Below are 24,889 nucleotides of genomic sequence, written 5' to 3' on the forward strand. Positions count from 1 at the left end.
TAAGTACCCAATTCCCATGCTTCACTATTTATAGTCAAAATAATATTTTATAAATTCATAAGCCTCTAACATTAGTTTTTTGCCATCTTTCCCTAAAATGTATTGCCTTAAAAGTTCAATACATACTAATCCAGAAGGAAACTGTAGAAAAAATAATATGTAATTTTATTTGTGTGCATTTGAAAAAAAATTGAAAGGCTCTACAAAAGAGTACAACTTACATACCAAGAGCAAAAAGAAAGAAAAATTAATCACAAAAACTTAACAATAAATCCAATAATAAAGCTAAATTATACATTATAAACTTTGATAAAAATATAAATCTTTAAGCAAAGTTACAATTGTTGACGAGTTGTAGTCTCTTAGGTCTGAACAAACAGCATACATCACACAGGAATACAGTCATCCCTGGTTTTTAGCGGGTTCGTACCAGTTGGTTTCGTTTATTCGCGGGCCGCCCCCCCAAAAAAGAATTCGGGGAAGGCTACAGTGTATTAGTCCATATTTTGTGCCTTTTCGTGTCTGTTAGCGCTCTTCAATACATTTTTTGTGTTATTTTTATTAAATATGGGATATAAATGGACTTCTAGTTCTTGTGCTAGTAATCCTGGACCTAAAAGACACAAGAAAGTGATGACTTTGGCAAAGAAAGTTGCATTTATAGACACACTAATAGAAGGAAAATCGTATATACAGTGGTGTGAAAAAGTGTTTGCCCACTTCCTGATTTCTTATTTAATTGCATGTTTGTCACACTGAAATGTTTCAGATCATCAAACAAACTGAAATATTAGACAAAGATAACACAAGTAAACACAAAATGAAGGTTTTTATTATGAAGGGAAAAAATAAATCCAAACCTACATGGCCCTGTGTGAAAAAGTGATTGCCCCCTGACCCTAATAACTGGTTGGCCCACCCTTAGCAGCAACAACTGCAATCAAGCGTTTGTGATAACTGGCAATGAGTCTTTTACAGCACCCACTCATCTTTGCAGAATTGTTGTAATTCAGCCACATTGGAGGGCTTTTGAGCCTTAACCGCTTTTTTAAGGTTATGCCACAACATCTCAATCGGATTCAGGTCAGGACTTTGACTAGGCCACTAGGATCATTTTCCTGCTGCAGAACCCAAGTGTGCTTCAGCTTGAGATCACGAACAGATGGCCGGACATTCTCCTTCAGGATTTTTTGGTAGACAGCAGAATTCATGGTTCCATTTACCACAGCAAGTCTTCCAGGTCCAGAAGCAGCAAAACAGCCCCAGACCATCACACTACCACCACCATATTTTAATGTTGGTATGATGTTCCTTTTCTGAAATGCTGCGTTACTTTTACGCCAGATGTAATGGGACACAAACCTTCCAAAAAGTTCAACTTTTGTCTCATCAGTCCACAGAGTATTTTCCCCAAAGTCTTGGGAATCATCAAGATGTTTTCTGGCAAAACTGAGACGAGCCTTTATGTTCTTTTTGCTCAGCAGTGGTTTTTGTCTTGGAACTCTGCCATGCAGGCCATTTTTGCCCAGTCTCTTTCTTATGGTGGAGTCATGAACACTGACCTTAACTGAAGCAAGTGAAGCCTGCAGTTCTTTGGATGTTCTTCTGGGTTTTTTTGTGACCTCTTGGATGAGTCCTCACTGCGCTCTTCGGGTAATTTTGGTCAGCCGGCCACTCCTGGGAAGGTTCACCACTGTTCCATGTTTTCACCATTTGTGGATAATGGCTCTCACTGTGGTTCACTGGAGTCCCAAAGCTTTAGAAATGGCTTTATAACCTTTTCCAGACTGATAAATCTCAATTACTCTGTTTCTCATTTGTTCCTGAATTTCTTTGGATCACAGCATGATGTCTAGCTTTTGAGGATCTTTTGGTCTACTTCACTTTGTCAGGCAGGTCCTATTTAAGTGATTTCTTGATTGAGAACAGGTGTGGCAGTAATCAGGCCTGGGTGTGGCTAGAGAAATTGAACTCAGCTTTCCAAACATGTGATAAACCACAGTTGATTTATGTTTTAACAGGGGGGGCAATCACTTTTTCACACAGGGCCATGTAGGTTTGGATTTTTTTTCCCTTAATAATAAAAACCTTCATTTAAAAACTGCATTTTGTGTTTACTTGTGTTATCTTTGACTAATATTTATTTAACTATTTATTTAGTGAGCCTGGTCTTTGGCCTGGATGAACAGATTTCATTTGAAAAACTGGGCTATATTGCAATTAATCCTTGAAATAATCTGGGGATAAACCAATCATTGCCTTATATTTAAGCATGAGAAATCCCATTTGATTTACAGTGTAAACCAGTGCATTTTACAGAGGATGGGACTTATGTGTTCATGCACAATGCCTTTACTGTAGTTTGAAATGAGTCTTATTATTCTGAAGATGCCTTAGAAAACACTATTTAGTAAGAATTGCGAGTAGCCAAATCTTGATGAAACTGTTTAATTTCGGCACTGTTAATAACAACAAGCGCTGAAACCACTAGCTTTGTGAAGCCAAGGTTGGGAACCTAATAATATAAGCTTTACAGTACATAACTTATTATCTTCAGTCTTGTGACAGCTTAGCTTCAATATGTTGTTGCATCCATACCTTAATATCATAAAAGCAAAGTAGTGCAAAATACACAGCAGTAGTCTCTTGTATGGTTTGCAAATCTTTTTAATCAAGGTAGCAGTGAAATCCATGTCTATGATGGTGAATAATAAATAATCTGAGAAAACATGCAAATACTAAATAGTAATGATCCTACCTGTGGAATACAATGAGTAAGTGGAAAACATCAGATTTAAAACAACATGATTTTCTAATTGGTTCCTGGTAGCCAAATAGGAGCCATACCTACTGCAGTCCTTAAAATAGGCTTCCCTAAAAGGGAATAACCAGAGATCTCCTTATGATTTTTCATGTTTGATACCTTGATACCCTGATAAATAATATCATTACTGATATAATCAAAAGCTGTACTGATGTACAAAAGGAGAAGAATAACTCAGAAGACAAAGGAAAATCATTAAGTGCCTTAACAAGGGCAGTTTCAGTACTGCTGCTGACTGAAAAGAGATCATTAGATGCAAGATGAGGCTGTTAATGAGTGTCACTTATATTTTAATTTGAAAACCTACTTATGTTGGTATTACACAGAGGGCTGTGGGGTTCTAGAATAATCTTTTTGTCACTTCTGATATTGTCTAATACCATTGCTTCTGTCAAGGAACAGATGGGTGAGATACTCAGATCAATTAGCTACAGATGACCAGATGGCCCAAATGCCTTCTCTTGTTTGGAAGTGCAGTTATCTTTGTTTCCAAGAGAAGACTAAGATTATTGAGTAGCATAAAATGGTAAAAATCTGAAGGAAATCCAACGGATCCAATTCAATTGTTTATTTTCCTTTCTAAAATTGCTTTCTACTGCCCTTTCCTCTAAGGTGCCATACTTCCAGGAAATATAGATGCAGAAGTAGAAGTATTCTAAAATGTGAAATGCTTCAAGGGTTGATGAGTAATGTAGCTGCTAGAATGATGATACTTGCTCGAAGTACATGTTGACCTCACAAGTTGAATCATATCATACCTGTGACTAGGACTGGCCAAGTGGATACACACAATTGGCAGAGTTCTGTAGAGGACAGATCTCAGATTATCAGTCTAGTGCTTTTTGGCTAAAGATTGACTCCAGTGATTTCACAAGTTCACAGTGACATCAGTGGCAGATGAGACATTAAGATCACTTTATTGGCCATATACAATTTCTTGCATTCAGAATTTGTCTTTCCACATACTCCAGCTTGCTCTCCATGAGACACACAGACAGGGAGAGAAGCTTGGGGTCATAGTGCAGGGTCAGATATTTATACAGCACCCTCGGAGCAGCTGAGGTTAAGGGCCTTGCTCAGGGGCCCAACGGATTAGGATTCCTCTGCCGGCCACAGGCTAGAATCCTCAGCCACAGAGCCACCGCTCCGCCTATTTCCATAGGCAATTCATTCCATAGGCACCAACTCTCATGCACACAACTCTGGCATTGACAGGTTAGAGGAGCTTGTATGCTCATCCTCACTTCTCCAAGTACAGAGCAGGAGTTTCTGCTGTGAGCTGTGTTGCAAAAAACATGATTCCATATTGGGTTTGCATATACATTTGAAAAATATATATTTGTTAGAGAACGATTTACATGATGATCCCTATAGCTTAGTATTAATGGCCTATGTCATCAACAGACTGACCAGGACTTCCCATTCAGCAACGAACAGACAAGACAATGGGCTATAAAGGTTTCCAAAGTCTGTTGTAAAGCTTAACCTCCTGGATGGTGTCACCAACCTGCGAGCTCTGTATGGCACCAACATACAGTATAAGAATATGGAACTACTTCTGTAACTGCTGTCTTCTTCCTCACCTTGCAGTACAAAGCAAGTGTAAGAGGACCAGAGGAAGGGTCATCCAGGACAGGTATTTTAGGAACGATTTGCTCACTATACTTGACTTAGACCTGACCAAGATGGCCGCTAAGAGAAACCAGCTGACCTGCAGATGGAAAGGGCTCAGTCTGAAAGACAACGAGACGCAGGTGGGTCTCATCAGGAAACAAAATATATATGCCCCGGAAACAGTGAACCGGCGCGAATGCATTTCGGAGAAGAAAGTGGAGTTTGGTTGGAGTGGACAAAGATTTAAGGACAACGGATTTACGGAATAAATAAAGGATAACGGTATACGGCTTGTGATTTGGACTCGGCGCGGAGTTGTTGGATCTTACGAACTTTTGGAACACAGACTGAACAAGGACAGAGAAAACGGATTGCGGACTGGTTTGGAAGACGGACGAACGAAGGAAAAGGAGGAAACCTCACGAAAATAAAAGAAGAGTGTGTGGTGTGAGTACTTTCGTACTTATTACATTTATCTATTCCCCAGGAGACATTTATTTTAAATGAGGAGATGCCAATGTGCTATACACAAGGTGAAACAAAACATGCTTAGGTAATGCTTGGACAGAGAAGGAGGAGTGCAGGCATCTTGGGAAACACCTTTCAATCGTCAAGTACATTTTGTAAGAACTTTGCTTTGTTTGCACTACACCATCTTAGGAAAAAAGTAAGATTTCAGAAGAACATCACTCCTTCAGTGAAGGTGCTGTATGGTTTCAAAATGTTTTATTCATTAATATGGAAAGTTTTTCAAAATGTGGAGCCAGTACTTTAATTGGTCTTTTATGATGCAACACAAAGATCTCATTCAGATTATTTGCAGAGAGCACAGCACAAAAAACCACTGGTCTACAGAATACAACTTTAGACAGCCTTATTCAGAATAAGGAAAATTTGCCAATGTCAAGAGACCACTTAGACCAATATTCACAAAAATCCCTTTTTTCTCCATTTTCATGCCTATGGTGAATGTAATTTATTCACCATGAAAGTTTTTAATTGGACTATTCATAAAAGGCATTTATAATAAAAAAACGAACTCATCATGACATTATAATACTATACTTTTACTCATCCTCATTTTCTTTTAACTTATAAACAGCAGAGTTTACGTTTACTGTACAGGCATTATACTCAATATGCAAGTCACACCAGTTGGAGAATTAAGTGTGTTTTTTCAGTAAGTCTAAAAAATGACTTTTGAATGACCTTAAAGAAGATGATTGCTTTTTTCCATTTTTGGAATAAAACACTTTAACTCATCTTAAAATGATGGCTTACAGTGGCTTGACTCGATCAGCATAAGTATGACAATATGTTCCTTTGAGAAATATTCACTTTATTAAATCAGAAAAACAAAAAAAACAGCTTCTCGATCAAGCGTATATTAGTTCATACGGCATATGCCCTATGAACCTCTCATTATTTAGTTTTGGTCATGTAACTAGAAATAAACTATCAAAAGCAGCCTAGTAACACCTTTTACAAGCCTCATCTACTAATACTGTGGGGATTTTGACATTTAACAAAAATGCATTTATCAATTTAGAAGAATATTTATGGGTATTATACAAAAATGTTGAAATTGTAAATGTTTATATTAAATAGGATTTCTTATTGCTGAATTTTGCTTACGTCAAATAAGAATGGTTTGAATTGAATAAAGAACAAAAATTAATTAAGTTCATTATTACTAATAATGCTGACATTTCTGAAGTCTCAATAATTCAATATTTTAATTAAGCACAAAAAGACATTTCAAACACTATCACACATTTAATACAAAATGTCTACTGATAAAACAAAAAACATATTTATATAAAAGCTTAGAGCTCTTAGTGATAATCTCCTCAATATACACCAACTGGAGCAGGTCATTTGGTAGACCATGTTGAATGAAAAAGGACAGACAGGGCTCTGTGTTTAATTGCACTATTCAGAATTATTTTCATTTCGTGGGCAACATTAGTCTAGTATGAATGCACCCTTATCTAGAAATCCTAACTATCCATAGTAATTCACCCATAGAACTGAACTGATATATTTATTTAAATCATTCCCATACATACATTTTTCTATACTGGTAGATGAATGTGCAGGATAACAGACTTATAATTTTAAGCACTTATTGTAAACATTGCTTGATTTATTATTTGCATGGTTAAAATGAATGTTGCTTCTTGATAGAAGGGATGCTCAAACTAATGAGAGATTAAAAGCTCTCTTGAGTATAAGTGTCCTGAACATAGGTCAGTGAGGCTACTGTTTTATCAAAACTACAGTATTTATCTTTGAAACAAAAGTATAGTTTGAGAGAAAACACAGTATTTCATGGACATGGAGGCATAAAACATCCGGCCAGCTTATTTTAATAGCATAGACTTGTTCTATGTGCAAGCCTCTTTGTATAGCAATGATACCATTTTAACATTTTAAATTGTCATTCTTCTAAATATTTTAGTATTTCCAATTAATAACTACAATTTATCTGTTGTCAATGTAGTTTTAGGCATTACAGATTAGAATCACAGTTACATGTCACTCTTTCAATATAATATCAATGCCTTTCACACCCTTTTATGCAGAACCATTACAAATTAAAACCTGTAAAATTGTAAACACACTTTATATGTTTGTGATCTTTGAAGTGAATCTCACTTTTCTCTGATGGCTGACTTTATCATTAGTGACAAGCAGCAGAGATCCTCCAATGGACAGTTCAAGGGAAATTCAAGCCTTAAACACTACAAAAAATTTGTATTCTATCTTTTGTAAATGTTAGATCTTTCAGCAGCAGTAATGTACTGGTTTGAATGAACAATAATAAAACGATAAAATGATAAAAGTGTTATGAGAAATAAACAGGAAGGCCTTGTTACCGCATAATGAAGTCTGCTCGATCGATTTCTTTTCCACAGCCACTGTGTTTCAGGATCCCACCGTTGCCAACCACAGAACACTTCTTCAGAGGCTGCTGAAAGGGGGTTTCCTAGCAACACGAAGCAAGGCGTGTCATTAAACAGGCTACATACTGACAACATCATCTTTTTCATTTGTAGAAGATAGAGGCCAAATCCGGATGAATATCAGGTGAAATAAAAGAAGAGATGTCCTTACTTACTGATAAATTCTAGATAAAATATGACAACTTTATTACAAGCAGATTTACGCTGTGTTGTTATTTAGTATTTCAACACATGTAAGGTGAGTCGTGGGGAGCAAGAGCACTTCAGGGTAAATGCATAAAATGCAGATTTCTCACAGCTGATTATAAGCCACCATTTTTGTGAGTGCAGAGGTATTATCCAGGATCAGGTAGAGGGGCCAGCTTTAAAAGTGACTTACACAGTACAAGATGAAGGTCTATCCTAAGCAACTGTCATGCTAGGTGCCTTTCAAGTCATTTATTATTTTGTAATTACAGATTAGTTACTGGCTTTGTTATTTTGTAGGCCTAGGCCTGCGATTCCTGCAATATTACCTTTTTTTAATTATGACCTTAGAACATTTCAAGATCCCAGACTCCCATGCCCGCCATCCACAACTTGTTATGAAAATTGTGTCTGTAAATAAATTAACAACATAATAAACATGGGATCCTATTCTCAAATATTTAACTTGTGTGCCAGACATCTTTATTTCACATAAAACCCCAACTGTCACGATATTAGTTCCCCCTCCTTAAGGGTGCTCCAGCCCTTTCACTCTAGACTTTATTCTCTGCACCTGTTCCCTATTCCCAGCCCACCTTAAAAGCCAGGCGCTGACGCTCATCCGGGCTCTGCATCCGATTTCCATATCGTGCGAGTCCGGGACCTGGAAGCGCCTGGTCCCGTTAAGGTTTTAACCCTTGTTTCTGTTCCTTGTCTGCCGGTTCCGACCCGGCCTTCGGGGTTTTTAATTCTCTGTTCTGATGGATCTCCTGGTTTTGGACTTACCCTTGCGTTTTGGATTTTCCCTAAGGACTACTCTCGGATTGTTCGCCTCGGCCACACCTCCCCCGTGCACTAGCGCACCTTGGGCACGCCCCCCTGTCTTCAGCCCCGTATTCCTGCATGAGGTTTCCCCAGTGTTTCCCCACTCCGTCGGACTGTGTCGTCCGCATAGGGTCCGGAAAGAACTGTTCGTTACACCAAGTTCTGTGTTATAGCATGATGCAGGAACATGTGTGTTTTTATTCCCTCATGGTTTACCAAGTTGGGTAGCGTGGTTGCGCAGTGGTTAGCATTGCTGCATGGGTTCAATTGCAGACCTGGAGTACTATCTGTGTGGAGTTTATGTGTTCTCCCCGTGTTAACATGGCTTTCCTCTGGTTGCTCCAGTTTCCTCCCATAGTCCAAAACCATACTGGTACATTAATTGGCTTCTGGTTAAATTGGACCTAGTGTGATTGTGAGTGTGAGTATCTATTGTTTGGGTCTGTCTGCCCCATGATGGACTGGCTTCCCATTTGGGGTGTATCCTGCCCTGCACCCAGTGCTTCTCTGGTTAGGGTCTTTCTCCCCAGCAAGAAGCAGTTAGAACAATGATGGATGGACATTTACTATGGTGCATCTTCCTCAGACAGCAAAACTGTCTGCAGGGTCAGTGCTATTACCTCATCAGACTAGGGTAAAGGCACATCCTAGACAGCCTTTTCTTTAAAAGGTGTTACATCAAACTACAAGATGTCATTTTTTTCATCGCTAATAAATAAACGGCAACTTGTCACAAGTGGTGTTTACTAAAGCTCACCTGAACATCTCTAGTAGCAACACAACATCACTGCAAATCTGACGTTATCTATTCTTGGGGGTGCATTTGCCTCAGCTCACTCCATGTCCAAAAATATAAAATGTGATATCAGTTTTTAATGGTTCATTTACAGCTGCATTTAGTGTACCATTTTACATTTTACAGAGCACACATTAGTAAGGCCCTGTGAAATTAGTGAATGAATCTAAATGACTCAGCTTCCTGGTTTTTCAAGACATTCCAATGAAGCACACCATAAAGTATTTTGAGATAATCTATGAGACAATTATAAAATATCCAGTTAATTTCCTCTAATGTTGACAGACAATTACTATTTTCATTCTACAAATTAAGCTTTTAAATTTAAAAACTTTATTCAAAATACAATTAACTTAAGAAGCAGAACAAATAAAAGCAGCATGAAGTATAGCATTTTTAATTTGACAAAAGCTATGCATTAGGTTTCTCTTCAAAGAACAGAATACGCCAAAGCCAATTAAATTCCTGAAATAAAAATGATATTTATTATGTTTTTAAAAAGCAGCTTGTTAAAAGTCCACTCTTATTCCATGTGTCCACATACTGTAGGAACAAGGGTAAAAGTAGTCCCTTAAAGGGAATTCTAAACAGTCATTTTAATTTGAAGCTTCTCTCCTCCTGACAAGGACATTTTAAGTTAATGGTGAATGCAATGAGTTTGCATTTACACTGGAACTAATAAAACAGCAAAAAGTCTAATGACCAATTAGATAAGTTAATGCTGCTATGAGCATTACAAAGAGCTTGAAGTGCCGTTTCACATGGCTCTCACAAAATTTTAAAGGTTGTTATTTCTATCAAAAGATTAACTTGCCCAAAGCAGAAATAGGACAAAGCTCTTCATCCCAACTGGCGATGCAGCAGAGGAAGGCAACCATGGTCTTCAAGTGCAGCATTTGTTTCTAGTATTTCTCTCAATCAGGTGCCTCTTAACCAGCAGGAACCCAGGAACCGAGCACTCAAACACCAGGTTTTCTATTTTGAAATTTTGAAAAGGTCTACCCCAGAGCTCTTCTGGAGAGCCCCATTCCATTCCATCTTAGTATATATATATTACCTGTTTCTGAAGACCTGTAACCTAATATATTAAGCAAGTCGTCTGTTTCATTAAGAAAACTCTCATCCCTGAAGATGAAAGAGTAGATTTGTGGTCCCCCGTGATCTCTAAATTGCTTAACTGATCACAGGGAAATTCTTCCAAATCTTTAGTAACTATTGATATACATGTAATAGTCAGGCTGTGTAACTGGGACATTCCAGAACCAGTGCTTGAGACACCTGGCTGCCATTTGACAAAATGGGCCAAGGCATATCTCTACTATACTACATATGCAACAAACAACACAAAGAGTGAATTAGGTACAAGAAAAAAAAGTTAAATTTTTGTGTAAGAGTGTAAGTATTATATACCAATATACAATACATGTGCTTTTTAAAAAGTTTAGTCTTTTGAAGCCATATCATTTGTAATTATTTTATCAAAAACAATGGAAAGGCCATGGAAATTTCTGATTGATAAACTTCTGTGTTTTATTACAGTGCTACACTTTACAAATGTAGAAAAATAAACAAAAGTATTTTGTGACTACTGACCTGTTTAGGTCAAAGCTTTTAAAGGGGGCTGAGTCCTAGAACTTGAAGTTCGCTGCTCTGAAACATTACAGCTTACCTAAACCAGGGCTTTCCATCATGGGCCTAGTGACACCGGTGTGTGTATTTTCATTCCAACTTTATCTCATCTTTATTAGACTTTTTAGTTGTTTCCTCAATTATTTTCAAGCTATTCATTTTAATGATAAAACAAAACCTCTGCTATTTCCAGAATTCCATACAGTTCAAAAGATTTAATTAGTATTTTGTTAAATGTCTTAACAATGTATTCTTATTCTTAGTCTCAAAGAGAAGTTAGTGTAGTTTGGTAATGCTGTACTCATGTACACAATCACTGGTGAATAAACAATTACATAATCCAGGACTTTCCTGATGACGTGCAGAAAATGGTTTCATATATTCTCTTGTGGTTGTGAAAGTATTAAATTCCAGTAAGAAATCCAGAACAGCGTTGATGGAAAATTAAGCCCTTGTCCTGATGGCCGTAATCCATCAATAATCCATTGATAGTTTTACACTATCAAGCCTCTTCTGTAATGAAACCAGAGCATTGGTTTTAGTAGCATGCAATTTTGTTTGCCAAGTTACTCTCAGCATGAAACACTCCCTTTTTATCTGTATCAGCCATCAATCTAGTATTATAAAGATTCCATAGTCTGACAGATGAATTATGCTTGACATAATTGCTGAAATGCATTTTAGTTATTTCTCTGAAAACTATGAAGAACTATGAAGTTTCCATTCTCCTGTCATCTATCAATGCTAAAAACATTAATTCCATCAAAGCATTCATTACAACTCCCAGAAGAGGTTAACTGCATCATCATCATCAATTACATCATTTATTTTGTATTGTTTTCCTCTGAAGCCAGCAAAAATTAAACTTTTTTTTAAATTAGCTCAATTTTAATTTATTTGAAACTGCAACTTTAACAATCTTGAAGCCCCACATAGCCAAGCAATTTATCTTAGTAAGCGCTTGTCTGCTATACCAAGATGTTGACAGATATGAATCCACTATACTTGAATAGTTTTCCTTTGCAGGGAGGGGGTTATTCACATCCATGCCACACAGTTTTATTCTCAACATGAAACATAGTAGTTTACAATGCTAAACTTGTTTTACCATGGGCGCCACATGGTCTCAAACTTCTAGGAATTTAAGAACCTTAAAACATCAGAAACTACTCTTACTTTCCTATCACCCAAAAACTGTATAAAAGGCAGAGCAGTGCACCAAAAAGAGAATCCCACAGAACTGCACTTTCATCCCTGCTAGAAATTTTGTTGTCCCCCCCGTGTATTAGCCAGCCTTGTAATCAACAGAAAACACAGACAGTCATTCCTTAAGTTAATTTACATATAGTAGAAATCCTTGCTTGTCATCAGCATGAGTGCTATGGCAATTTTATGGCATCACTCACAGCCTGATAGTCCTGGTTTGTTGGAATGTGAATTCGATATTATGGCATTTTAGCTGAACTGCATCTCTTCTTCCCAGGCAACTGATCACGAGAAGTGCTGCTGGGCTTCTAGCTCTATGCTACTTCAGATCGTCGAAACTGTAGGGGTTCCTAAACAGCCAAACCACTGGACTGACACTCAAGGGATTCCTTGCAGCTGCCTCATTTACATGCAGCAGAATTGTGCCACACGGGGACAGTATCCCTTCCACAGTCTGCCACGGAGTCTGGAAGCCCCGATAAACCAAACCCCCTCCGCGTTATGTAACCATATCTGAAACCATCTGCGTTCTGGGCAGGAGAAAACTCAGCCTGCTCTCATCTCTCCCTTATTGTTAAACATCATCTTTAACATATAACATGTAGTTTGACCTCTAGCAGTAGTAACTTTAATCGGTTGTAGTCTAATCTTCCCCATCTGATTCTGTTTGGCCAGTGACATTTAACCATAGCCCAAACCTGTTCCACTGACACAGAAGCATTCAGGTCTGCTACTATTTTATTAGTCCACTCAGTTTTGTTATAATGCGATGGGATTCCCTTCTGCTCAACCTAACAGCAGACACACCTTCCACCTGAGAGCTCCTAAATTTTAATAAAAAGTATTGAAATACTTTTGACATACTGTATCTTTTAGTTGTTCCTTTTTAATCAAGGAGATATCAACTAAAGCAAAACCTTTCTCTATTATTAGTCTTGAATAGAAATTAAACTGGTCTCTTCTTCTTAGAACCATTTATAACACACCATCACGTTAATTTCTTTGGGCCTGTGGTTCCTTAAGTAAGAATGACATCCTTTTATGCCAGTTGTTATAATGTAATAGAAAATTTAAAAAGTAATTCCAGTGAAAGTTAGGGTTTAATGTTAAAAACTCTGGTCCTGTGTTCATTGAACATAAGATTTCTTCAACCACAGCATATTCATAAATATGACATAAATTATTGTTCCAAAAGTTATGTTAAATGCTGTGTCAACCCTTTACTGAACTACAGTATTTGGTAATATACTGAATGTTCCATGAATAATGTGTACCCCATCTATGCTGAGAAAACATTTTCTTACAGCTTTTGCTTATATTCTTATTTTCAAAAAAATCTGTCTATATAAAAAAGTAGCAAAAAAATGCTGAAGCCCAGATTAGTTTAGTGTTGCAGAATATCACTCTAAGAGGCTCTTGCTTTTCCTGGTGGCATATAATAATAATAATAATAATAATAATAATAATAATAATTGCTTACACTTATATAGCACTTTTCTGGACACTCCACTCAAAGCGCTTTACAGGTAATGGGGACTCCCCTCCACCACCACCAATGTGCAGCATCCACCTGGATGATGCGACGGCAGCCATAGAGCGCCAGAACACTCACCACAGATCAGCTATCAGTGGGGAGGAGAGCAGAGTAATGAAGCCAATTCATAGATGGGGATTATTAGGAGGCCATGATTGGTAAGGGCCAATGGGAAATTTGGCCAGGACGCCACGGTTACACCTCTACTCTTTTCGAGAAACGCCCTGGTATTTTTAATGACCACAGAGAGTCAGGACCTTGGTTTTACGTCTCACAGAGGACGGATACCTCACAGAGTGATATTCTGCATACCTCATCCGAAGGACGGTATGAACAAAGCTATTATGTCAGTGCTGAAAAATAAACTACACTGTGTTCAATAGTGTTGCTACAGTCTTACAATCACCTCCAATGAAAGTATGTAACCTTGTGAAATGTGAGAGGAAAAAAACACAATCAGGTAATGTCAAATTATAGAAAACCTCACTGGTTCATATGTATCCTATCCTGGATTAAAAGCTGATTTAAAACATCATGATGCAGGAGACTGCTGTTTAAGCATGTCTCTAGGAATTAAAGCTAATGGTATGTGAAATGGCAAGCATGGTCATAGAAGCCATACAATCGTGATATACCTGATTCTTCACATGTTCCCATAACCAGTGATTAACACACATGAAGTCAGGCGGTCTTGTGAAAGTATGGGGAAGTTGTGGTAAAGCTGCAGATAATGAGAAATGGCTCAAAAGCAATTTCATTCTAGGAATGACAATGTGGAGAGCTTCTTGAAAATGGAAATTAACAAAGGCATGCCACATTGTTGCAATTCTGTGCATTTCCACCAGAAGCTTACAAAATCCATCACTGCTGACAGTGTGTGCAACAGGTTTTCAAAAATAAGAAAAAGAAGCCAGCAAATGGTGCTGTGACACTACTGCCTATAGTCTCTTTAGGAAACTGTAGTGACAAAGTAGAGATAATTCTTGATTTACATGAGGAATATACTCCTGAAAAATATAGCACAAGTCAAAATGTGTAAATCATTGTCACGGGAGCCAGTTCTGACTCCCATGGAGTGCGTTATTAAAGACCCTATGCAGACGGTATTATCCGGAAATGACTGGAGAATGACAACTGAGGAAGGTACAACGGGGTTTGGATAGGTGAACAAGACAGGGGGCGGTAACTGTAGTGATCAAGTGCTTTGGGGAAATGTGGAAGCAACTAAGTCCAAGGAACTCCAAAAAGGAAAGTCGGGGCACAGTCCGTAATCCAAGAGCCAGGAGATCCGTCCAAGACAAACAGTTAAAAACAGGAACTGGGTCGGAGCCGGCACAGGAACAGGAACTAAAAGCATAATGGGACCAGGCGCTCTGAATCCCGGACCCAGGCGGTCAGGACTCTGGGAAATAAGACCTGCCTTTGGGCTACCCAGAAAATAGGCAAGCCTTGTGGCATTCATCTTCCAATACTGAGACAGGAACCGCAGAAACGCTAGGCTTTTAGCCAAAAACAAGACGAGACGCACCAGGAAATAATACAAACTAATCATAACAGAAAGGGGTAGGAACGCCCTCTAGAGGAGGGATGTGGAATGTAACAATCATAAATAAGTCATTTATTTATTCATGTAACAAGTCTATGCAGTTGTACTAAAAGTAATTTTTAAACAAAACGTTTGTCAATATTTATCCGTAAATCTTCTCCTGAGAGTTGCTTCAATGTCAACTGGATCCCTTAAGAAAGGTGGAGACATTTTTTGTGGGGAACAGATTGGTCAGTGAGACGAACTCCAGTTGCTTGACATTTTTGCCAGGTGTACAATGTACTGTTTGTTTATTTTCTGGGGAGGTCATATCCAAGTTTAATTTGGGATCCTATGGGAAATATGTTGTCAATTAATGAATTTTCCACTTATTGACAGTTTTCTGTATATGAGTTAAGTTCGTAAATAGAGGGATAACTGTATGCAGTTGCTTTTCTTATATAAAGGGCTTTTAATGCTATGTCATAATGTACCTTCTGACAAAAAAGACATTAACAAAGATACGCAAAGAAAAATGGCAGTAGTGCCTTTTTCTTCATTTCATTCTGAATATAATATATAGTTAAATATGTCAAAACAAAATGATTAGAAGACAGGCCATAAGAAATAAAACATATTATAAGCAGAGAGCATCTTCCCAATGTGTACAAGTACAAAAAGAAGATCAAGGCACTGTTATGCCGAGACTGTAGCACTTTACTTACTACTACCCACTGAAGCTAAGCAGGTGTGAGCCTGGTCAGTACCTTGATGGGAGACCTCCTGGGAAAAACTAAGGTTGCTGCTGGAAGAGGTGTTAGTGGGGCCAGCAGGGGGCGCTCACCCTGAGGTCCATGTGGGTCCTAATGCCCAGTGTAGTGAAGGGGACACTATACTGTAAACAGGCGCCGTCCTTCGGATGAGACGTAAAACCGAGGTCCTGACTCTCTGTGGTCATTAAAAATCCCAGGGCGTTTCTCGAAAAGAGTAGGGGTGTAACCCCGGCGTCCTGGCCAAAATTCCCCATTGGCCCTTACCAATCATGGCCTCCTAATAATCCCCATCTATGAATTAGCTACATTACTCTGCTCTCCGCCCTACTGATAGCTGATGTGTGGTGAGCGTTCTGGCGCACTATGGCTGCCGTCGCATCATCCAGGTGGATGCTGCACATTGGTGGTGGTGAAGGGGAGTCCCCATTACCTGTAAAGCGTTTTGAGTGGAGTGTCCAGAAAAGTGCTATATAAGTGTAAGCAATTATTATTAATATAATTATTACTAGAGAAGTTTACTCTTTGCTTTGAGATGCACTACCCAGCAGAGGAAACCTACAGGAACAGATTTATTATTCTGAAATCATCAGAATCACGACACTTGAACACAAGTGGATGGCAATTAGCTTGTTTTGGATTTGGAAGGCTATTGGTTACACCAGATTTGGAAGGTTATTAATTACACCAGAACTAATTCAGAATTGCTATTACTAAAAGGTGTGTACACTTATTCAACTCATTTTTCAAATGAGTTTCAAAAAACATTTTCAAACTCAAATGTTTCCACTTTGAATTACGTTTCAGAATTTTTTAACATTTGGTTCGCACTTGGAGATTGTGTGCTAAATAAATAAAGATAAAATAAATTCTGGCTCTGTAAGTCCTACACCCAGGACTTTCTTTCACAAATTTGCTTGCATTCTCCCACCCTCTGACACCTCTAAGCCCTTGGAGGAAACTCCCTAGCTCAATCCTTACAATATTGAGGAGTAGTTTGGGCAGTCCATCCTCATGGCTAGACTCCCATTCCTTCAAAAAGACAAGTCACACCAAATACTCTACACATATTTTGTCCCTCTATCACAAAGTGTTTAATTCTACTAAACTAGCTGAGATGGCCACTCAGCTGGGGCAGACAATGAAAAGGCAAATGCCTCTTGTGTAAAATGAGATAGGTAGTGGGATTCCAGCATTTCCGCAATCGATAAGGATGTAATACAAAAACTCTGAGCTGTTTTGAAACAGGACTTTGTCCTGGGTTGGGTTTTTGGCGCATAAAATATTGAATACTCCCAGAGTGAAGATGGCAAATCCTGAAAGCACAGAAGTAAAGCAGAATGAGCAAGTCCTGTGTCTTTATTCTTCAAATTTTCTGGTACATAAATTAGACGACTCTTTTAAAGAGCGTCAGTCCTTCCATTTTTGCTTGGCTCAGTCAGTAGCTGGCCAGTTACAGGTCAGCAGCAGCCCAGCACACAGGCACCCATGCAGCAGATCACTGAGGGAGGCTGCTGTGTTGTCTTTACTGCAGCATTTTACTGATGTCTTCCACATTGGTGAACAATGTCTGCTTCACGGGGACTGTGTGAGATAAAACTCACTGCAGACTCCAGACCATTTTTCTTTTTTTAATTCTGTCTTTGACTGAGATTTGGGTACATAGTGAGTGTCGGCTCATAGTTTCTGTGTTACTGCCATTATCAGGAACTGAGATTTATTGATTTTATTTTACATAGATCCTTTCTACCCTCAAAAGGGTGCTATTTAAACCTTTAAATCTGTTATTGTTTAGATTGTATATTTTTCTTTCAGGGCGTGTTCTTAATTTGGTTTTAACTGCAAGTCTTTTTCTTTTTTAGTGATTCTTAATTTAGGCACATTAACAGTTTAATTATTTTTATAAGTGACTTTTTTTTCATAGTCTACTTGGGAGGACAATTTTTTCTGATGTTTTTTGACTGGATTGTAAGTTGGCTTTGAATCTCCAACTCATTTTGTTGGGTATTATGTATTCTGATGGGTGTGGGAGACAACATTTTAGCATTTAAAAAGTAAAAATTATTTAGTTTTTTGCAAGACACAAATAATACTTTGTCACTGACTATATTTTCAACCATTCTCTGTTTCTATAGTACGGAATAGAAAAACACTGTCCTTGTCTCTAACAAAATACCATGCCAGTTTCTACAGATTTATTTACATTTTTACATTCACCCCTTGATGTTATAACACTATCAAATGAAATGTTTCAGACAAATAATTCAAGCTAAATTTTAGGACTTTATATTCTATTTTATGGGATGCTTTTGAAGAAAACTGAAGATAACCCAAGCAACTGCTTTTTATTATTCATAACATTTTATTTTATGAAAATTTCTGCAACCAAATTGTTTCAAACTTAACAACTCACCTTTTCTGACGCCACTGCCCTAGAAATTAACTTTCTTTTAAAAGAATACATTTACTGCCTTGACATCATGCAGTTTTTCTCATATGCAGGTCTGGTAGTTGACATAGCCATTTACTATCTTTGAGACTCCACATCAGTTAATACTTTTTCGCAATTAGAATACTAAGGGGGTACTACTCCTTTACACGTACAACCTTACACGTACTACTCCTTTACAAGGGTACAACCTTTACACGTTACTATTTTAGTATAAATTATTGGTTTGATCAAGGAAAGTGTATGAAAGCTCTTCAAGCTCTTTACATAATTTTTCTCACACAGAGGCAACTGTACTGATGAACCCTACATTCCTGTTTAAACTGAAGCAGGCAGTTCAGAACATAACAAAGTTAAGTAAATCACTTGGAGTTGATGGTATCCCTCCTGAATCCTATCTCGATTTTTTTAGCTGTAGGTCCTCTTTTGCTTGATATACTGCCACTGAGAAAGGGTTCTTTTTAGAAGGATGTTAATACTGCCATTATATCTGAGATTGAAATAAGATAAAGATGGCACACAGCTTTTGTCTCATCACACAGATTTGCTCAGATGTCAAACTGTATTCTGAAGTGCTGTTTCACTGGTTGGAAATCTATATAACTCAGTTATAATCCAGCTAACTATGACCAGAAAGGCTTTAAAAAATGACCTGTAACGTGATCATATTTGCTCTCTCCTCAACATTACACACAAAACTACATATATTGTATACCCCCAAACAATTCTATCAATAGATGCAGAGAAGACATCTGATTAAGTTAAGCGGGGTTATTCATAGTGATTTCTGTATTATGCAGGGTTCAGATCAGGTTTCATTAATACATTTAAAATTGTATATTCCAAACCAATGTTGTTTACAGGCAAGTCTTCTTTCCAGTTTGATATTTCTTAAGGCACTTGTCAAGCTCTGTTAAATGTTTTATGACTTCAGTACTCTATCAGGGTATAAACTTTATTGGTCTAAGACTGCATTACTGCCATTACATTTTGCAGTGGAGAAAGCTAGCATACCTCTAGTGCTGCCATTGATTGAACACCTTAGAAACCTTGGTATTGAAATATTTTATATTTTCATGCTACCATAGTAAACAGCATTTTCAATTTTATTTCACCTTGTTTGTTTTTCTGTTCATTGTCTTTTTGGTTTAGCACTGACACTCCAGTATCTTGGCAACATTCTAGAAGCAAGTCTGGTCCCTCCAGCCTTAAGATTTTAATTTATACCAGGGTATCTCTTCAGCATTGTAAATTGTGTTTTGGCATCATAATTACTCAGTTAATTAAGATTTAACATTCAGCCGAAAGATTCATGAAATCATATCTCTTATTTTCAATAGTCACAAACTGCTTAAATGTAATTCTTCTTTTCTCTTTTTCTGAACAAAGAGAAGATTTTATCAGATATTTTCATGAGCATGATCTTTGCCTGTTCCAGGTCTTGTCACAATTTCCTGGTTCCTCTTTCTTTTTGTATTTGTGTCTCTGTTCTGCAATGTGTAAAATAAAAATAAATAAAAAATGAAATATTCATATTAGATTTAACTGAAAGGTTAAATGTTTGCACGTCTCTTATATGGTGAACTCTAAATGGTGGAAAAGCTACCTTGCTTCTTGTAATACAACACAAGATGTTGTGTTTAAACCTTGCTACCCTTTTAACCTTGTTACCCTTTACAATTTATTCTTTGGACTTTTGATCATTAAAGCTTTATCTACTACATTTTTGTCCGGTGTGGCAAATTATGGTGAAACTACTTCTGTCTGGTATGGAGATTTCATGTTGCAATGTAAAGGACAAGATGTGCACAAACACTGCTTACTTTCAATGAGAGTGAAAATTCAGAAACTAACTTTCTATCTCACACATCTGAAAGCATCATACATTAATGACAATTAACAGGTGTCATTCAAAGTACATACTGTAACATACAAAGTACATAAAGTCCAGAAATGTGATTTATTAGAACAGGTGCTCTCATACCTCAATGAAGAGAGAGTAGGAATCGTTGTTGACTGTGTGCGAGTAGTAAAACTCGCCATCATACCAGAGGATCTTCCCAGGGGGAGCATTTTGCTTTGTCACCGAAAACAGGTTACGTGGATCACAGCAGTCTCTAAGAAGCTTCCTAAAAGTAAATAAGCCAAAACTTCTCAGTAAATGTCCAAGAGAAAGCAGTTATCAGTGGTCATACAATATTGATATGCTTAGACAATTGAAAGCACATAGAACTTTTCGCTTCCCTTTCATTTACTGTTTCACATGCTTTTAATGATCTTGCTTCCTTTTCAGACTGCATTTGAATTAGCTTTTTACAAATAATTATCTACCAAAAAACAGAAATAACTTACAAAGACTGTGTAGAAGAATACAAGAAGTTCTCAATCATCCATTTTGTTCACAGTTTGTCCTTTGGTTTTATTCATTTCAAGTTTGCACCTAAGCTGCACTAATAACAAGAGCTGTGTTACTATGTTGCTATACTGTATAATACAAGCCACAATTGGACTACTTCATGGTAGATGATTCTTTTTTTTTAATTTAATGTGTAAAAAAAGAAATGAGAAGGTCTTTTGTAATCAATGTATCCAATTTAAAGAAATAATATGGAGTTATTGAGAGGTTCACATAGTTTTATCTTGTCTTGACAGCATTAATCTTAAACAGGAAAGTTGCCATCACTTTAACAGGGATAACATTAACAGCAGCAATGTTGTTGTTATATATAGGAAAAAATAGAAATGCAAAGCCTTAATTGTCTTTGCTTACACTATCAGATGGAAATGATGACATACTAGGTGAAAGGCCTTTGACAAACCCTGAGCAGTGGAAGAAAGGTGGTTCTTATATTATGGTTTCATCTTCAGCAGGCAAGAAGAAAAATGAGGACTCTGCTTTTGAGCAAGTATAAAAATAAATGTCATTTATGGGAAACCACTGCATATATCTGGAAGGGTTTTGAATACATTAATGATAGTCTGTAACAAAGATTTTAGTTTTGACAGATCAATGTTTTATACAAAGAATTTGATAATGTAATAAGAATGAGGAATTATCTAACAGGCATTTGCTCTCTTTTACACACTGCACTCAAATTCAGTAGGAAGTAGAAAGGCTCTAAGACATTTTAGAGAACAAATCTAAAGTAGCTATTCATCTATTCAGCTCAGATGCTAATTGGAAATTACTGCAATAGGAGTATGGTCACATAAATATGAGAATCTGTTCTTAATCAAGAGCTGAAATATAGGCTCCTAAGAAGCACAACTGTTAAAGATAACTGCTTAGAACACAAGTTAGGCTGCACCTGTAAGGGCAGAGTTCACAGGGACTGCCAAGCCAAATTGTGCAAAGCGTACTGCCAGGGTTGCATGGGTTTGAAACTGGCAGCATACCAGTGACCCCTGTGAACCTGCAGTCGTGTCAGTGACAGCTGCACCAGATCCATTTCCTCTTTGGTGTGGTGTGGTAGGCAGTACTAGAAGCTGACAGCCATTGCATGCTTTAGAGCACTTGTATGTCATCTCCAATTTTCCTGTGAGGATTTGATCAGTCTTAATAGATAACTGTCTTATGCTGCTTGCAAATTCACAGATGACTGCCCACATCTTACCCAGGTTCTACTCCACAGGAATATAACTTGTTTAAATGTAGTTCTTAAATTGTGTTATCAGCATCTTTTAGATGTTCTCATTCAGTAACTTGTAAATGACATAATTACCCCTCTTAGTTATGAATTAATCATGTATTTCAGAAGTTTGGAAAGTTCACATTCTGTAAAACAATGATGGTGTAAGCCTATCATTTCATAGTGGGACTAAAGTGAACTGTATAAATTCATATACAATCAAATAATGTTTCTAAATAATCGTTTTAGAATTTACTTTTAGAATATTTAATTTAGAATATGAACTGGATTTTAAGAATGTTTTTGTTCTGTAAAAACCTCCACTAGGGAATGATATCAGAATATATATCAGCAATGTGCTTTCCCAGAGAAGGTTTCTCAACTGAAATTCCATAATTCCCACTTTACCCCACCCCTTCTTCCTTGTATTTTTACCAAATAGAAAATAACTTTTCCTCAGAAACTTAACTTCAGCTTCTAAAAAAAGGCCCATTTGTACTTACTCTTCTATGGCTAAGCAACTCTGCACAATATGGCTTTAAAAAGTTTACTTTGTTTTGTCAGTTTCATGTAATGATTTTATAACTTTATTTTTATGGTACTTCTCACTAGGTATTTAACAAGCAATTTGTATGTCCTTGATTACAGGTTTTTTAAGTGACACAGAAACCACTGTGACCAAATCTATGCACAGATTAACTACTCTCTATAATTTAGAAATGCTTTTGAAACTACCTGTAAAACAGTAATTGGGTTATTTAGATTTGGGTTTGTTAATGTGACATCATTACATGTACTCCTGGGTGATAGTTATGCATGAGGATGACAAAAAAGGAGCAAAATTGTAAAATGAAGAAAAACAGAAATATTTTGAAATTGGAACTGTATTTCTGCCAGGTGGCACAGGGACACAATGGTTAGCAATGCTTCCTCACAGTGCTTGGGCCCTAAGTTCAGTTCCAGAACTGTATGCTCTGCATGGAGTTTGTATGTTCTCCCTGTGTTCATGTGGGTTTCCTCTGTGTGTTTCCATTTCCTCCCACAGACCAAAGACATACAGTATTGGTAGATTAATTGGCTTCTGGAAAACAATTGGCCCTGGTGTGTGCGCATGTCTGCGTCCATGTGTACGATGCAATAGACTGTCATCCCATTCAGGGTGTATCTGGTCTTGTGCCCTTTGCTTGTTGGGAGAGACTCCAGCTCTCCCATGACCCCATATTGGACAAAGCAGTTAGAAAATGGATGGATTTCTGCCAGACCGTATAATAAATGTTGGGACCATGCAAAATAAAAAACAAATGTGACTAATGGATCTTGCTTTGGTAGGAATCTAAGCAAATAAACACTAACACTGCATCAAATTCCCACAAGTTAACTTCAAATGTAGCACTTCTCCTCAGAGCATTCCTCTCTTAACAAGGTGAAGTGCTCTCGGGAATGAAAAATGGTCACTATCCAATCTGTACCCATCACTTTTCTTTTATGAGTTTTTAAATAACATTAAAGCAACATTAGGATGTAAAATGTGCAGTTTTCAGCTAAATATAACATGACAATCAGCAGCCTAAAGAAATGATCAAAAGTAAAAAATTGGTCTTTCACAGGGTGTACACCAAGATGCCTAAACCTCCTCCTTTGTGTAACTCAATTCCTAAATCCTAGCAGTTTTAAGCAATGTTTAAATAATTCATCATGGGGAATAATAAGCAGAAAACATCCTATGAAGATGGTGACAGAACACCAACACGTTAATATAAAAAAATCATGTTTTATCTAATCTAAATTAATACATGTAATAAAACGTTTATTTAGTAGGTCCTTGCTTCATGTAAGGTATGGTTTGAATTGTGCAAAGAGATACAGACGTTATATTTTACAAAAATAAAGTCAGTCTTCTGCAAGCACTTTTGCTTCAGACGTAGCGGAGTAATCTACCATCGCAATGCGCATTCTTTTGTATCTTGGAATACAATTCGCTGGGTAATTGTAATAGTTCCTCGGGTTACTTAGAAACAGAAATTAGGCGGCAGTCTTAAAATTATAATCTCAACAAAAGCGACCTGTTTATTACTGTACTACAAATCCTTTACGGTAATGCTGATGGTTCAGCATTATTATTCTTGCACTTGTGTGAATATTCTTACGTGAAATAACTAAGCTTCGATTAGAGCATGATCTCACTCGTACGGACCACAAACTGCGATATACAGCAGAATGTTCACGTACATGCAAATTATCTGTGATATGATAGTTTACTACTTACTCCAATATCAAAATTCGACGTTACTAATAGTAGATTACACTTAATGGCCTCGACGTCAATATCATTACACAAAAGAAATGAAAGACGAATAACAGGCTTCATAAGCTGAATCAACTATCAGACTACTTTAGTTTCATCGACGACCTTGGCGCTCTGCAGCAGTGAATTACTGGCAGTTCACCAAATTAGTTATCGCTTGGCGTTGCACAATAAAACTTTTATTACTGTAACCGTTGCGTTACATTACCATATAGGGAGGATTTGTTAGCAAAGAGTATTTTAAGCATATTTGCACGATTTTTTTTCATATTATGTGTTTACACAAATTATTTCGTACTACGGTATTTGATTTGCTAAAGGAATGAATCTAAACATAATTTTCTCAATATTAACATACATTAAATTCAAGTCGAGCCACGTACTGAGGAAAAATAGAATACAATTAAATGAACTGATTATAATTATACCTTTCGCCAGCTTTAAATACGACTGTATGCATTTATTTTATCATTGATAAGCATGCGGTGCGTCAAAGTGTAAATATTACCACAAACTACTGAGATTTGCCTTTGTTTTTTCACTGGATGCTGCTGCGGGCGAGTAAAAAAGCATATTCAGTTAAGAACTGGCCAATTGTTACATAGTAACAAGAGCAAGACACATCTCTCGT

At 37.2% G+C, this 24,889-nt stretch overlaps 1 protein-coding gene across 1 annotated transcript in view; it reads right to left on the bottom strand.

The window, feature by feature from the left end:
* st8sia1 (ST8 alpha-N-acetyl-neuraminide alpha-2,8-sialyltransferase 1) overlaps nt 1–24,889 on the bottom strand; it is a 50,872-nt gene that overhangs the window by 25,119 nt on the left and 864 nt on the right. The window contains exons 2-3 of the mRNA XM_069192157.1: nt 20,309–20,453; nt 7,318–7,427 (exon numbers count right to left, since the gene is read on the bottom strand). Of these exons, the coding sequence (XP_069048258.1) occupies nt 7,318–7,427; nt 20,309–20,453 (255 nt within the window). The remainder of the gene's footprint in view (nt 1–7,317; nt 7,428–20,308; nt 20,454–24,889) is intronic.

The sequence above is a fragment of the Lepisosteus oculatus genome, chromosome 7 (genome assembly GCF_040954835.1).
Source record: "Lepisosteus oculatus isolate fLepOcu1 chromosome 7, fLepOcu1.hap2, whole genome shotgun sequence".
Lineage (NCBI taxonomy): Eukaryota > Metazoa > Chordata > Actinopteri > Semionotiformes > Lepisosteidae > Lepisosteus > Lepisosteus oculatus.